General features: G+C 38.7%; 1 protein-coding gene across 1 annotated transcript; it reads right to left on the bottom strand.

Annotated features, from left to right (window-relative positions):
• Positions 1 to 7,277: 7,277 nt before the first annotated feature.
• On the bottom strand, positions 7,278 to 11,783 carry LOC134825998 (uncharacterized protein K02A2.6-like). The gene has a single exon (XM_063838244.1). The coding sequence runs from the start codon at positions 11,781 to 11,783 to the stop codon at positions 7,278 to 7,280; it is 4,506 nt and encodes a 1,501-aa protein (XP_063694314.1).
• Between the last annotated feature and the right edge of the window lie 5,174 nt (positions 11,784 to 16,957).

The following is a 16,957-nucleotide window of genomic DNA, read 5'->3' as shown; positions in this document are numbered from 1 at the left end:
GTTGGCGGGACTAGCTTATGAACTATGTTGTTGAGTGCCATAATTTCGTTGACTTTTTCCGCCAAGTGACTCTTGAAAACATCATATACTAGTAGTAGTAGAGTTATATTTTTTTAGAGAATATTTTAATGGTGTACAGTGTAAGCATAGTTCAAAAATGTCTCAATTGCCAAATTGCTTCCAGGCGTTTTGCACGAGTAAAATCCTCAAAAATGTTTGCCTTCGACAAACTTTAACTGTACGGTACTACTACTATAGTATTGAAATTTATAAAACCTTTGAAATTCTGACTGTGGCTCACAGAAAATCATTCCTACACCCCTGAATTATCTGCTATTACATGTGAACATTGCGAGGTATCTAGTAGGGTTAGGACAGGAAGAATTATTTTACAAAAAATTGAATAAAAATTGAATCAAGTAATCAAGCTTTCTTGGAAACGCGTAGAACTAGTATAGACATGGGTATCATATCCGTATAACTATAAGTATAAAAATAACTTACAAGTCATTACTCATTATCAGGGTACTAACTAGTACTACCACATCACGATTATTATTATTATTAATCAACTATTTACAGCAAACACAAGATAATAGAAATTAAATCATAAAATCGAGTGGCCGAGTAGTCTCGACTCACCCATAACTTCTCCAAAGACGTCTATCATGAGCTTTGTACACTAAATCGTTGAAATTACTTAAACTAAATCTTTTATTTACAATCACAATAATTTGTTTTGTCATAATGTCTTTTAATAATAAATCAAATAAATTTGAACGAGGTCTGCCCCTCCTTCCTTTGTAGTCAAAACATCCTAAACATGCAAATCTGAAAGATAAGAAGGCGGGAGTGTCATCACCGCTTCTGAGAACGTGCCCAAGCATCTTCCATCTTGCTTTCTTGATCCTTTCAGTAAGGGGTCTGACATTACATCTCTTATATAAATTCTCGTTACTGATAACCGTAGGCCAATAGGTGTTGATTATCTGTCTCAGATGCTTCCTTTGAAGAACGTCGACAGATGCCATTACGGTTTCAGGAGCAGCCCAGCTGCTACAGTTATACAACAACACTGAAGTGACAAGAGCTTCGTACAGCTTCAGCTGAGAAATTTAATTATATCTCCCCAAGTATTTACGCTGGGGACCTCGAGGCTTCTCTGTTCATAAACAGATTGAATATATTATATTGGAATGACAATTGATAGGCCGAGCGCCGCCCTAGAAACAAGAATTTTGATAGTATTAATTTGTTTATAATCATATGCTCTCTCGTACCACAATTAGACAATTAGAAAGTCTATTATTTTTAATGTTTTAATACTTTCAACACTACTATATAACAAATAATTTGAAAACTGAAGAAGACGTAGTTACGTGGAATGATTATTTCAATTCAATAAAGTTTCTAGCCTAAAGTCTGCTTCTTCATTTTGTTCGCAACTTTAAGAGTCAAAAGATAACTTCTCCAAGAAAAATCTATTATTTTACTCTTATAATCATTGTCAGTCCACTAGTGTCGGGGTGCAAAAGTGAGATAAAGTAATATCATTTCCAGTTAAATCCTCCATAACTTTCAGAAATCCTCCATAATTTGCAGAATGTATAAGGGCTGTTCCACACTAATTATACAGTCTTTATAAAATATTTCTTGTTTCATTGAATCATTCAGTCGGCTAAGCTAATTTATCATTCGATCCCAACGCCAGCTCATTTCCTGATTTACGTATGTCTTATTTTCAATTTTCAATTTTCTTAGTTCATCAAATTTTGCTGAACGTCACTTTTTAAAACTTGCTATTTTCGCTCGAACTTCAAAGTTTAATTATTATAATTATGTATGACATTTTTAACTTTTATCCAATTGCATCGCTGCTGCCTTATTCCTTTATTCATTCTCCAGTTCAGCAAAGAATTTCCATTAGGGCAGCTGTACAGCAGGGTGTTTTACTTTTATGGGATGATGATTAATCACTCTAAACTCGACTGTCACGTGACACTGACTTTTTTTTAATAAACCCGTTCTCTAGCCGGTCCTGAATGACCACCTTATCGGACCGTATTTGGACGGACATTAAATGAATGGACATAATTATGGTCCTGCATTTCAGTGTTAACTTTACAAGCCATTTGGCGTGAAGTGGTTTTAACTTAGACAACTTTAGGTAAACCTTAACATCACGTGGAGCTTTCCTAGCACTGTTTCATTACCTCCCCTGAGTAATATGAACTATAACAACGTCGAAAAATGTCCTTGGCAACACGATTTACCGTAATATCTAGAGGCTGGAACAAGTTTGTCATGTTGGCGGGGACTAGCTCATGAACTATGTTGTTGAGTGCCATAATTTTGTTGACTTTTTCCGCAGAGTGACTCTTGAAAACATTATATACTAGTAAAGTTTTCTGTGCCTCCGGCAGACCAAGGAGAACCTTTCCATCGTTAACTTACGGCACAATAAAGTTCTCATAGTTGTCATATTCTGGACAAAAAGTTCGAAGTGGAAAAAGTTTTGAAAAAAATTCAACGGACTTTAACTTGGACGGACCTTAAATGAACGGAGTTTATTTGAACGGACATTAAAATGATCGTTAGGGCCTCCAGCGTTCAATTAATGTCCGTCCAAATATAAAGGTCCGATAAGGTATATAATATAATTCTGATACTATACTTCTAGACCTGATGGCTGATAATAAGACTGAGTAATTGTCTTTCCAACACGAGTCAATAACAATCACACGACAACTTATTGAGACTGTCGTTATTGTTATGGCGATTAAGAAACCTGGGTTGCAGCATGTGAGTGGTTTCACTATCACTGTAGTGCTACTCTAATTCAATAGTGTTCGGATTGTCAGTTGTCAGGCAACCTGTAGTGTTAAGGTGAGCAGCTTATGATACAGTAATACAGTTATGCAGATATACTATATAATGCAGTATTACATCTTAACACTGAATCACTGATGTTATCCAAATTCTCCACTACTATAAGTGCATTGTCCTCGCCCCCCTCAGTATGCTCAGTATGCTCAGTATGCTCAGTATGCTCAGTATGCTCAGTATGCTCAGTATGCTCAGTATGCTCAGTATGCTCAGTATGCTCAGTATGCTCAGTATGCTCAGTATGCTCAGTATGTTCAGTATGCTCAGTATGCTCAGTATGCTCAGTATGTTCAGAATGCTCAGTATGCTCAGTATGCTCAGTATGCTCAGTATGCTCAGTATGCTCAGTATGCTCAGTATGCTCAGTATGCTCAGTATGCTCAGTATGCTCAGTATGCTCAGTATGCTCAGTATGCTCAGTATGCTCAGTATGCTCAGTATGCTCGGTATGCTCAGTATGTTCAGTATGCTCAGTATGCTCAGTATGCTCAGTATGTTCAGAATGCTCAGTATGCTCAGTATGCTCAGTATGCTCAGTATGCTCAGTATGCTCAGTATGCTCAGTATGCTCAGTATGCTCAGTATGCTCAGTATGCTCAGTATGCTCAGTATGCTCAGTATGCTCAGTATGCTCAGTATGCTCAGTATGCTCAGTATGCTCAGTATGCTCAGTATGCTCAGTATGCTCAGTATGCTCAGTATGCTCAGTATGCTCAGTATGCTCAGTATGCTCGGTATGCTCAGTATGTTCAGTATGCTCAGTATGCTCAGTATGTTCAGAATGCTCAGTATGCTCAGTATGCTCAGTATGCTCAGTATGCTCAGTATGCTCAGTATGCTCAGTATGCTCAGTATGCTCAGTATGCTCAGTATGCTCAGTATGCTCAGTATGCTCAGTATGCTCAGTATGCTCGGTATGCTCGGTATGCTCGGTATGCTCGGTATGCTCGGTATGCTCGGTATGCTCGGTATGCTCGGTATGCTCGGTATGCTCGGTATGCTCAGTATGCTCAGTATGCTCAGTATGCTCAGTATGCTCAGTATGCTCAGTATGCTCAGTATGCTCAGTATGCTCAGTATGCTCAGTATGCTCAGTATGCTCAGTATGCTCAGTATGCTCAGTATGCTCAGTATGCTCAGTATGCTCAGTATGCTCAGTATGCTCAGTATGCTCAGTATGCTCAGTATGCTCAGTATGCTCAGTATGCTCAGTATGCTCAGTATGCTCAGTATGCTCAGTATGCTCGGTATGTTCAGTATGCTCAGTATGCTCAGTATGCTCGGTATGCTCAGTATGTTCAGTATGCTCAGTATGCTCAGTATGCTCAGTATGTTCAGAATGCTCAGTATGCTCAGTATGCTCAGTATGCTAAGTATGCTCAGTATGCTCAGTATGCTCAGTATGCTCGGTATGCTCAGTATGTTCAGTATGCTCAGTATGCTCAGTATGCTCAGTATGTTCAGAATGCTCAGTATGCTCAGTATGCTCAGTATGCTCAGTATGCTCAGTATGCTCAGTATGCTCAGTATGCTCAGTATGCTCGGTATGCTCGGTATGCTCGGTATGCTCGGTATGCTCGGTATGCTCGGTATGCTCGGTATGCTCGGTATGCTCAGTATGCTCAGTATGCTCAGTATGCTCAGTATGCTCAGTATGTTCAGTATGCTCAGTATGCTCAGTATGCTAAGTATGCTCAGTATGCTCAGTATGCTAAGTATGCTCAGTATGCTCAGTATGCTCAGTATGCTCAGTATGCTCAGTATGCTCAGTATGCTCAGTATGCTCAGTATGCTCAGTATGCTCAGTATGCTCAGTATGCTCAGTATGCTCAGTATGCTCGGTATGCTCAGTATGCTGTACCATGTCCTGCTCTCATGACGCCTCTGGGCGGCTGGTAGCGAATATGCGGCTGGTATTCCATGTGGATTACGGAGTCAAGTTATAATTATATACCGATTATATACTACTAGAGTACTAGCTGATAATTCCGTTATTTGGTTTCGTCGTATATTGTTGCTTTTTAATGCTGAATTCGTTTAGGTATCGAATTATTGCCATTAGTTATATCAAGTACACAGAGTACGTATCATTACACAGTTATCTTGTGATTTTGCTATATTTAGAATATAAATAAACAAACAAGAAATGAAATAGTTAATCGTAATTTGAGAACGTGTAATTTCGCTCTCAATCTTTCAAGATCTCGACATGCTCTGTAATTGTAAAACCGCCCGATTTGAGAGCTGTCTCGCCAAAATAGTAGAAAACCAGTAAACGACCAGTTGACGAGCAAGCGAGAGTAAATGTTACCACCGGACAGTTTCAACCAATTTGGAGTTTGGACTTTTTCTACTCGTGGTAGCTTGGAAAATATGTATTAATTATAAACCTAATCAGTTAACTTTGAAATTACCTCTTCGCCAGAAATTTTGGTGGAAAATTCAGTGACAATATTTCATTACTGTGAAGCAAGTACACGGGGGAGGGAGGGAGAGAGAGCACGAGTATAACGGTGGTTTATAAATATATACCATTTACATGTGTTCCAAGAATCAGTGGCTCGCAACATAACTACGCGTCTGTTTACCAGTTAAACGCATCCCTTTATACGGTTAACTGGTAACTACCGACTTCCATATCCGTCATGAGTACCACAGAGCTGTTATCTACGTGTTTCAGCTTTCAGAGACACCATTATGTGTGGTACTACCGTGCGTTTTATGTTTTTCATTTGCAAATAGCATACCGACAAACTGTTAATTGCTGCAGAAGTTTTGTCGTTTCAAAGACGGTTGCTTCACTTTTGAATAGTTGTTTTATTTATTTTTACTATATTAACCACTCAATCTTAACAAAAATATACCACGTAATATATAGCTATTAATAGATTTACTACTTACCACGTAAATTTGTTTCTAAATAAAGTACTTATACAGTCATTTTAATTTGGACGATATTGAGGCGGCTGACATCATATTATCAGGTGCGAGTGGAAGTCAATGGTGTAATTCACCACTATTAGTAGCACAGTTTCAAGCACGCGACACTGCTTTTTGGCTCAGATTTATATCAGATTTAGATCAGTTATACATCATTATGATAATAATAATATTATAAAATGTAATTAAGTTATCGCTTTTGTAGTAGTATAAGTACTCGATGCTAAATGATCAATCGGATCTTTTTGCACCAGTTTCCGCTCTCATTAGCGATTCAGCAAGCGCTTTTTCCATGGAATTTATTTTCCTTGACTCACATATTGCGTAGTCTGAACTCTGATATCATTGTGGTAATTCAATTTCTCGAAGCTGCAAGATTTCGCAGTTTTTATAAATTCCTGGGTGCAGATAATTATATAAGATTTCAGTGATGTTTTTCCGTTTATTAATGCGATCTCGGAAGGCAGGCCTACCCTTCAGCCGGATATTTTGCATCGACCATGTGGATTGAAAAGCCCTGTCAACTTTAATAAGTTAATACATGCACTTTTCTTAATTTCCTTTATTATCAGTGAACCCCGAGACTCCTTTCTTTATTTACATTCGTTCCAAGTCTTTAGAGGATCAATTGTAATCGCATGTAATAAACGTGTTCAGCATTATAATAGCCATATTATGTTAAATTAGCACCTTCGTATTTGCATTTTGCAGTGCTAGTAGTCAGTACCTTATTTATCGTCTTTAGACCAATACACACTGAATTAGCAAAGGGAGATTTTAAAATTATGTGTTTTTAGAATTATTGTTTAAATAACTATAAGAGCTTTTAATACTTTGAAAGTTGCCGGATTATATTTAACTTCAATCTTCATATTTACCAGTAAAGCTTAGAAGAACCCTGTTGTGTTCCGGGGTTCTTATCAGTAATGAACAATTGAAACGATCACTTCCTAAAACCTAAAGGCTATTAGTATGATTAGTTAACAATATAAAATCATATATCAATATATAACATTCCTCCTTGTTCAATGTTCAAATCGTTTGCGTATCGAAAACATTAAGATTCGTCTCAGCTCGGACCACGTTTTACAGAATTAAAATAAATAATTGCGCGCGCTTAATGCGCGTGACTGAAAACAACAAATTCTCTATAATATAACGACGTCCGCGTTTTACATAAAATACATAAAATCCAACTTCACATTCTCTCTCCTTCGACGAATGTTAAAATCTGCCGTATGCCAGTTAAAATAAAAGTCTCGTGACAAGTTGCTTTCCGATTTAAACTGCCGTTTCATGTTAGAAATCAAATGTTAAAATGTCCTTCATCTATCGGGTATCAAAATAAACATCTTCGTTCGATATTACAATACACTGCACGTAGTGCCTTTACACATAAAACAAAATAAGCTGTCGTATAAAATGAGTAAAAACAATCTGTAATAAATTAATTAATTCCAACAACGTCTTGGTTTGTTAGCCAGTCTGTCAGATCTGCGAAGTGATACTGGTGCAGATCCCGTGTTGGGTGTGTTGTTAGTTTTAGTAGTTGTCAATCGTGTAGACTGTGTAGTCACGTTAGAAGTAGTGGGTCGTGTTACAGTGGCTTGAATAGGTGTAGGTGGTTGTGATTGTGAAACACTCACTGATGGAACACGTGCTGGTGAAACATTCTCTAACTCTAACGGACCACGTACTGGTGAATTGTGCAATGGTGAAACATTCAACTGGACATGACTATTGCTGGTTTCTAGATTACCTGGGGGACTATACAAAGTTGGTTTCTTTCGCTGTAACATTGGTCTCAGTCTCTTCTTGATCTGATCTGCGTGTTTTACAACTTTTCTCCCACCAAACTGTACTTCATACATATTGGAATTGCCCAGTCTTTTTTCAATGACACCTTCTTTCCATGTGTCTTTAGCTGTAGGTTGAACATACACGTCTTGTTGTTCTTCAAACTGTCTGTTTCGAATTCTGCTAGAATCAAGAACTGCTTGCTCCTTCTCGATATCCATGCTGTCAACTTTCTGCTGATCCAGTGGGGTGATCTGATGAAGTCTGGATCTGAGCGATCTTTTAAACATCGCCTCTGCTGGTGGTGTACCTGTTACACTGTGTGGCGTGTTTCTGTACCGGATCAAGAAGTTCGCTAAATTCTTGTGAATATCTTTACAATCTTCGTTCATCTTTTTCATAGCAGATTTGAAAGTTCCTACAAACCGTTCACAACAACCGTTACTTTTCGGGTGATATGTTCCTGTCTTCAAGTGTCTGATGTTGTTAGATGATAAGAACTTTTCAAACTCGTCAGAGGTAAAGTTGGTTCCATTGTCGCTTACTATGACGAACGGCAGTCCGTTTCTACTAAATATCTCTCGTAGTGCTCTGATAGTAGCTGCTGAAGTGGTGTCTTTGTTCATCTTTATCACTTCTGGCCATCTTGTGTAAGCATCATAGACAACTAACCACATTTTGTTGAAGAATGGGCCTGCGTAGTCAATATGTACGCGCTGCCAAGGCATAGTGGGTTTGGTCCACGGATGTTCAGTGAGACTTGGTAAACTCTTCCCATGTTTACCACAACTTTTACATGTGCTGGCTAACTGTTCAATCTCTGAGTTAATCCGTGGCCAGTACACGTAAGAACGAGCCAGAGTCTTCATTCCACTTATCCCAAGGTGTGTTACATGTAGATTCTCCAACACTGTCGATCGTAGTTTGCTGGGAATAATGACTCTGCAACCCCACGTTATACATCCTAGCTCCACAGATAATTCACTTCTTCTGTTCCAGTAAGCTGTCATCTCTTCACTGAATTGTATGCCTTTGTCCGGCCATCCATTCATGATGTAGTGTAACGCTTTTGACAAAATCGGGTCTTTTTTGGTGTAACTCTCGATCTTCTTAGCAGTTAAACAGGTATCTTCAATGTCCACACTGAAGACTAGCTCTTCCTTAGCTTCTTCTTCGTCCTGTTTAGTGTGTGGAACTGGTAATCTTGATAGCATGTCTGCATTACCATGGGCTTTGGTCGAACGATATGCTATTTCGTAATCGTAATCCATAAGGAATATCGACCATCTGGTTAGTCTTGCTGCTGTCATGACCGATAACTGTTTGTTCTTATTGAATATGTGGACTAGCGGTTGGTTATCAGTGACTAGCTTAAACTTCCTCCCGTACAGGTAGAGGTGAAAACGCTTGACTCCCCAGACAATTGCTGTAGCTTCCTTGTCGATCTGTGAGTAGTTCTTTTCTGCAGATGTCAAGGTGCGTGAGATGTACTCAACAGGTCTTTCAGTTCCGTCAGGCATTACATGCGACAAAACAGCGCCTAATCCATGTGATGATGCGTCTGTATCTAGCTTTAGCGGTAGATTAGGATTGTACAAAGTCAGAACTGTCTCCGAACTTAACATGTTTCTCAGTTTCTCCCAAGATTTCTGTTGTTCCTTGTCCCATTTCCATTTGACTCCTTTCTTCCTGAGTTCGTCTAAGGGTGCAATAATCTGAGACATGTTTGCAATGTACCTTCTGTAGTAGTTCACTCCTCCAAGAAATGATACAAGTTCGTCCACCGACTTTGGTACTTTCATCTTCAGTAAATCTTCCACTTTGGATTTTACAGGCTTTATTCCGTCTTTGTTCACAGTGTGACCTAGGTACGTCACTTCGTCTTCCATGAACTGGGATTTCTCCGGTTTACATCTGTATCCTTGATTTTCTAATCTCGTTATGACCTCGTTCAAAATGGTCATGTGTTCTTCATCGTCTTTTCCTGATATGAGAATATCGTCGACTCTACAACAACACATTTGAATCCCGGCTAGAGTTTGGTCAATGGTCTCCTGAAAAATCGCAGCAGCGGGTGCGATACCATACGGTAACCGGTTCCACATCAACTGTCCTAGATGGGTGTTGATTGTTGTTAAAATCCTGTCTTCCTTTCTGATCGGAATGTTGTTGTAAGCTTGTCGAACATCTAGCTTAGTAAACTTCTTACCCCCTGTTACCTTGTTAAAACACTCTTCTATTGAAGGTAACGGGTATTGCTGAGCTGCCATCCCTGGATTCAACGTGAGATTGTATGATCCACAAATCCTTGTCTTCTCTCCTTTAAACACTGGAACTACGGGTGTTCCCCAAGGACTTGCTCCCTCAACTTTGCTCAAAATCCCTTCGTTGATCATTCTCTGTAACTCGTCCCCGACTTGCTTCTTCTTAGCATAGGGTAACGGTCTCACTCCAAGTGATTTAGGCTGTGCTCCTTCCTTGAGAATCAGCTTTGCTTCAGCTCCTGAGATAAGTCCTAAACCTTGCTGAAAGATTGGACTTTCCTTGAGTTTACTAATCGTTCTGAGTTTAAATACTTCCATGTCTCTGTCTGATACTGCAGTGACAAGTTCTTCATCCACACTACTACACACATTTGCATCAACAGTCTCTTTGTCCTTTTGAAGATTAAGAATCTCTGTCAGCCAGTCTGGTCCTAAAAACTCTGTTATCCATGACTGCCCCATGAGCGACGGGCACTTGTCATCTATCAGATACAGCTCTAATCCCTGTATCAGTCTTCCGTTGAACTCAACGTCTACCAGACTTTTACCTTTGACAGACAGTCTCTCGTTGTTAGCAACACGCAGGGTCTTGTTAGCAGCACGCAGAGTCTTGCCTAACCCTAACTTAGAAAAAACATCACAACTAACTATACTTACCGTGGATCCACTGTCGAACTCCATCTGTAGATTAACTCCATTCAATTTAACCTGAACGAGTGGTTTAGAAATGTTCGTGTAGTTAACTGTTAGTTCATTGTCATCATAAAAATCATTATGAATTTCAACATTGCTCTCAGAAAACTTGAGCATGGTACAATCTAGGTCAGAAATTTCATTTTCAAAATCAACATCATGATAAACAGAGGACTGACACACTAAACTTGTGTCCAATTCACCTAACTCACTCTCTGAGTTATCTACTGGTGAATACTCTAACACCTCCTCCACAAATAAAATTTCCTCACTTGACTCCTCACTCTCGCTCTCAAGCTCTGAATTACTCTCTTCTGAACTTTCACTATCTGAACAAGACTCCACATGATAAGTTTTGACGTCTTTCTTTCTCTTCTTCTTTCTCTTTGCGTGTTGACAGTTCTTACTGATGTGTCCCACTTTCTTACAGGCATGACATTTCGTGAAACACTGTTTCTCTGAATGTCCCTTCAGTGTACATTTCTTACATGTGACCACTGTTTTCTTGTCAGTCCTGTGGGATCTCTCTTTCTTCCTATACTTGACACTGTTTACTGTTCCACTGCTTGATGCGTTCATTTCTTGAGCCTCCAATTTGGTCTTCTCCAGTGACAACATGTGCTCTCTTGCGATTTCTAGGGTTAGATTGGTCTTCTTTAGCAGTTTGGCTTTCTCTCTCTCTTCTCTTAGTCCTGCTACAAACTGGTCTAACAATCTGGAATCTAGATCCTGAAACTCGCAATCAGTTGCACATACTAGCAGTCTCTCCATATAGCTAGTGCTCTTTTCATTCTCCTTTTGTCTGATCTGTGTGAAGTGATATCTTGAAGCGAATTTGGTTGGCCTGGGTGCGAAATGTTCGCATAGTCTCTGCTTCAACTTACTGTATCTCTCTTCCACTAGCTTCGCTGGTTTACACAAGTTTGTGGCTTTTTTAAACATACTTGAGTCCATGTTGACGATGAGTAGCTTGGTTCTTTGGAGCTCTTTCAATTCCTCTATCCGGACTTCCCTTTCTCTAGTAAGTCTATCAGTTTCGTCCTGAGCTCTGTCGTTCTCCTCCGGGATTTCTGGGATTGTCGGGTCTTCCACCAGTTCCCCGACCTCTAGAAAAACCTCAAATTGTTCAAACCAACTTCTTACATCTGTGACATTTGTCGTGGAGAGTGGTTCATTAAACTGATATCTCATCACTGTCGCCATTGTTGTGTTCCGGGGTTCTTATCAGTAATGAACAATTGAAACGATCACTTCCTAAAACCTAAAGGCTATTAGTATGATTAGTTAACAATATAAAATCATATATCAATATATAACAAACCCTATACTATATAGTATTACTGAACAAATCTTACACCTACGAGTACTTAGCACATGGTGTGCTATAATGTATAGGATCTACACTGTTAATATAGTGCTACTACCTACCAATGACCCATGACGTACCTGTAGGGCTGGTCCGCTATTAGGCACGCACTATATAACTATAAGCTGTTCTCCGGAAACGTTTTACTCGTTATTCGTTATAAGTTTAGAGCATAGACTTTAACAAACCATGCCGGATACCCGTGCCCACAATTTCCACCTGTTATCGGCGATAAGCACCAACGTTTTCGGTTTTCTTAGTCGACGCGGGTCACGTTTGCCAGCACTGTGATTCTTGAGGTGTCTAAATTTGCCTCCTTTTCATTAACAGAAGTGATATCTGTTTAGGAATTAGTTGAATTTTGTAACTTAGTTTAGACGTGCACAATGCGCAAACCTAACCTATCGGACCTTATTTAGATGGATGCAGATTTAATTAATGTAAGTTAAGGAGCCAATTTCCCAGAAAGCAGGAGGATAAACAGTGGTAATATACGATTAAAGTTTTGTAAAACTTTAAACCTATTGTAGGTTTATAACCTGTTAACGTATAATTATAAACATACTGCGCTCCGAATTGCTTCAGCTAACACATCGACGATGTTCAAACAAATATTAATATTATACATGTATCACCCTTTTATTTTTTTTTATTTATCTAAAACTGAACGATCATCGAAAAAGCAGAACTTTTAGATTAGTTTAATTTGGTAACTGCAGCTCACGTTTTACCCACCTTTTTAATTCTCAGAATGACACCAAGTTATCCTGTGCTGCGTTACTAAAGTAGTTTTATAGCAGCTAAACTTTTTGTTGTTCCTAACCTTTATACAGTGTGGCGAATGATATGCTGTGTACTCGAGGTACCACCTTGTTTAGCCTCGTTACAATTATGAGTGGTACCTCGTTTACTCTGTGACGGATATAATAATGATCCTCCTTCTTTCTCAATTTCTCCTTGTTTTATTAATCAATGTTTAGCCATGAGTTTGGCTCAATTTAACTTGTTTTCCGTTATTGTTTGATGCATCTTACCAAATAAAAGGACTAAGCATGTGTTATGTGAATGTAAACCTGTTAAAGAACAACAGTACTTATCGCTCCGCCTAGTTATAGTCTAGATATGCCTATTACACAAACAGGACATAGATATACTATGATATAATAATGAAAGCCAATGATGTCAGCTGTCTCTCTCAGAGGATCAGCTCTCAGATCCTACCTTCTTTGTCGGTGTTTAATAACGACTGTCAGACTTGAGTCTTTACTTGAGTCCTGTCTGTCAAAGAATTTATTGGGTCTTTAATATCCTGATGAATTAAACCTCACTTCCCACGCACCACCTCCTCGTCTCATACCTATTGAATTATTCATACTAAGACTTCGATCATGCCACATCTTAATGCAGCTTTATTTGCGCTGGAATTTGAAGCTTGTTTTCTTGCTGGGGTTATACATTCTCCAAGTTTAAACCCACACGTGCCCGCTGTCTATCTAATTAGTGATTACAATAAGTTATTTATTTTGTTTGGAAATTGTATTTAGAGTTCTTTGGTAATCCTTGCAATGATCGTGTAGTTAAGTTTTTAGCACTTTAGCGGTATGTATATTGTATACGCATACCATGAATGACATTGGACGACTGTGATTATGGACGACTTTGCGATGGATGATCACGTACATTTTGATATTTCATCTCATGAATTTTAATCTTATATGACGGCTTAAATGAACGGACTTTATTTGAACGGACATTAAGATGAACGTTAGGGCGTTCAATTAATATCCGTCCAAATAAAGTCCGATAAGGTAATTATCAGTGTACAGTTAATATATGAGAAAGACCATAAACCAGCGATTCCTTCGGGAGCATGTAGGATTATATCCAAAGTTTTTTCGCCAATGGGGTGTCTGGGTGTCAAAGATCTTCAAGGTGGGTGCTACTTTTGATGAACTCTATACTAGAAGGATGGAATGATAATACTCGGTCTGGCCGTCTGGAAGCGCGAAGCTTATGAATTCCAGTTCAGAAACCGAGTAAGGAGCTAGGTGCGGCTAGTGGCTACTGATGAGAATCCTCTTTAGAGTTTATTCGGGTTAGAAACGACATCTGGGTCCCTACCCTCGTACGTGTGCACAAAATTATTCTCAATTTTCTTCTTGTGTTCCACAACTGTATTTTATCAATTACCATATTATGAACCGACCGGATATCCGGCTGAGGGGAGGCCTGCCTTCCGAGATTGCATTAATAAACGGAAAAACATCACTGAAATCTTATAACCTATACGGATACCCTGGGCGAGACTGAATTTAAATAGTTTCTCCAATATAAAACTGATTTATAAATTGGAACAGCCCTAAAGCGCTTAGTACTTAAAAAAGTCTAGACTTTAATTCTATTTTAATTGTATAATATAGATATAATTATCTGCGTACCCAGGAATTTATAAAAACTGCGAAATCTTGCAGCTTCGAGAAATTGAATTACCACAATGATATCAGAGTCAACGAAATGATATCAGAGTCAACGAAAATAAATTCCATGGAAAAAGCGCATAATGAATCGCTAATGATAGCGGAAACTGGAAAAAGGACGGTCAAGCAAAACCCTTGCAAATCTGATCGAAGATATTCTCTCTAAGGTTGGCTCTTGACTCTTTTAAAGGGCAAGAGTCTTGCCCTTTAAAAGATGTATCAAGTGATGATTTAGAACGGCTTTATTAGTTATTTTAGTGTCTAGAGTTGAAATTTCCGACGTCCGTTATTTATATTGTACATATGATAGAAGATATTAGTTATAATGATTAAGATGTTACAAAATACCAAAAGTAAGAGCACCCAGCTGTGGTACACAGGCCCTAATTAGAAAAAGGTAATTTTATAACCACAGATCTCTCTAAACTGCACCCGAACAGTCCGATAACATGATATACATTTGTACTCGCCCCAATAACTGTGGTGTGTGTACATAAGTTCAGTCATTGATCTGGTATGTATTCAGTAATGTATGAATTGTATGATGTAATTACATGATGTTCCCTATACATATGTTATTGTTAACCTGCTCTGCTTAGTGCTTACCCACTCCAGGCCTTGAATCACGATCACACGCGGTATTTCCGTGACGTCACGTACCGACTAATAAGGTGCATATTTTCACAAACTTGTGATTGAATTTCTTTCTGTTTAGACTTTAGTCTCATCTATTATTTTGTTACCTCCGCTAAGCCTGCTGTATATTGTGTAGTGTACGTGTGGCCACTGGTCCTATTACTCCAACCAGATGATCTCGTGTCTCAATGTCCCTAGTGTTTCACTTCCTCTCCAGGGTCCCTAGGCCCTTATACCACCACTCTGTCCTTATGGCTTAGAGTCCAGCGACTTCCTGTCATTAGCGCCCTACTACCTTAGTACCTTCCAGAGCCCTACTTTACCGCCGATTGAAGGCAGGATAGTACAAATTAACAAGTATCAGACAAACTAAGCTGGAGTGTGACGTCATGCACATTCCTCGCTCTCCTCCCCATCACATACTTCAGTTTGTTTATCTTATATTCAGAAACGAGACGGCGTGTGAATTCTATTCGATTGTCGGTGTACGTTTGTGTGTATGTGTGAGACGCTGTGCTGCTCCTACGTAATATGGGCTATTGTTAGTGTCTATTTACTTAACAGTTTTCTCACAGGTTCTTGTTTGCTCTCGTACGCTTGGCTCAGAGTGCACTTCCTGTTACATACCGGGCTCATTGTAACCATGTGACATATGTCCCATGAGATAATTGATAAAACTGATCGATCGTTTGACACTCATTTTTCGTTTGTTAGTTCATTTTTCTGAGCTGTTCCTTTTGTCTCTCTGAGCTGCTTGAGCTGCTTGATCATCAGTTACGGGCAACCTTAATATTTGTTTTTGTATGTAACCGACAGTCAAATCTCGACTGGACCGTCCTAAAATAAGACTTGCAAAACACTCAAATTTAATATTTTTACTTTAAATATGAGCTGTAATTATAATGATGATCATGGTGAAATTGAATTTGCAGAGGCTTAGATTATGATATTCACGGAGGCTGTTTTATTTTTATTGACGTCACAAGACTAAGAAATAAAATGCAAAACTGTCTAACTTTTGGTTTACGACGGACTCGCAATGATTTGCTGATCTTATTTTAAAATATTGACCGATCACATTATAGTTTATAACCCGCTTGCTAGATAACGTCTTTAATAAGAGCAACTTGTATTCCACTGAAATATCCTTCTAACTTTCTAACAGTTAGCGACCAGCGCTATCCCAACCAAGTCACTCACCATGACCTCATCACTTAAACAGCTCATCGATCTCTACATCAACCTTTCGTGTGTTAGTTCATTTTCCTTTGTCTTTCAGAGATAAGTTGCTTAGATCGCTGTAAGTTACGGGTTTTCTTATCATTCGTTGCTGCATTATGTTTTAACTTTTACCCACGTTCACTGGACTGTTTCGTTATAAGGAATTAATTTTATATTTGTAACTTATAATAAAATGTCTTGAGATATGACTATGAAAATCACATTAAAATGAATATAAGCGTTGTTTTTTGATATTTACAAAGGCTGTAAATCAAAATTGATTTACACCTGCCAGCATATAAATTACTTGTGACAGTTCAGAAGCTTCTAGTACAAACCAGTTAAATATGCTACCTAACCTCCCGTATAACAGCTAGTGGCTGATAACAGTTAACGTTATTGTTATTCTTGTTACTGTAGTGATGGAGCTTCCTTCAGACCAATTTACTGTGGTCACATCTGACGTTTCCTACCACTATATACCAGCTATTACTAGTTTATATTATAATACCTGTGATCACATCGGACGCTTAATGTTACAGTTCATATACCGCTATATTATAGTGATTACATAAGGCTCTAGAGCTATTGTTACCATACACTATCCGTGTAACTGTTAGATTACTACGGTAAAGTTTTAGTAACGTTCTGTGACGGGAATATTTCTGGCAGTACTG

The sequence above is a fragment of the Bolinopsis microptera genome, chromosome 1 (genome assembly GCF_026151205.1).
Source record: "Bolinopsis microptera isolate Bmic1 chromosome 1, MBARI_Bmic_1.0, whole genome shotgun sequence".
Taxonomy (NCBI): Eukaryota; Metazoa; Ctenophora; class Tentaculata; order Lobata; family Bolinopsidae; genus Bolinopsis; species Bolinopsis microptera.
Note: the sequence above shows the minus strand (reverse complement) of the source record. Positions and strands in the feature narration are given on the sequence as shown.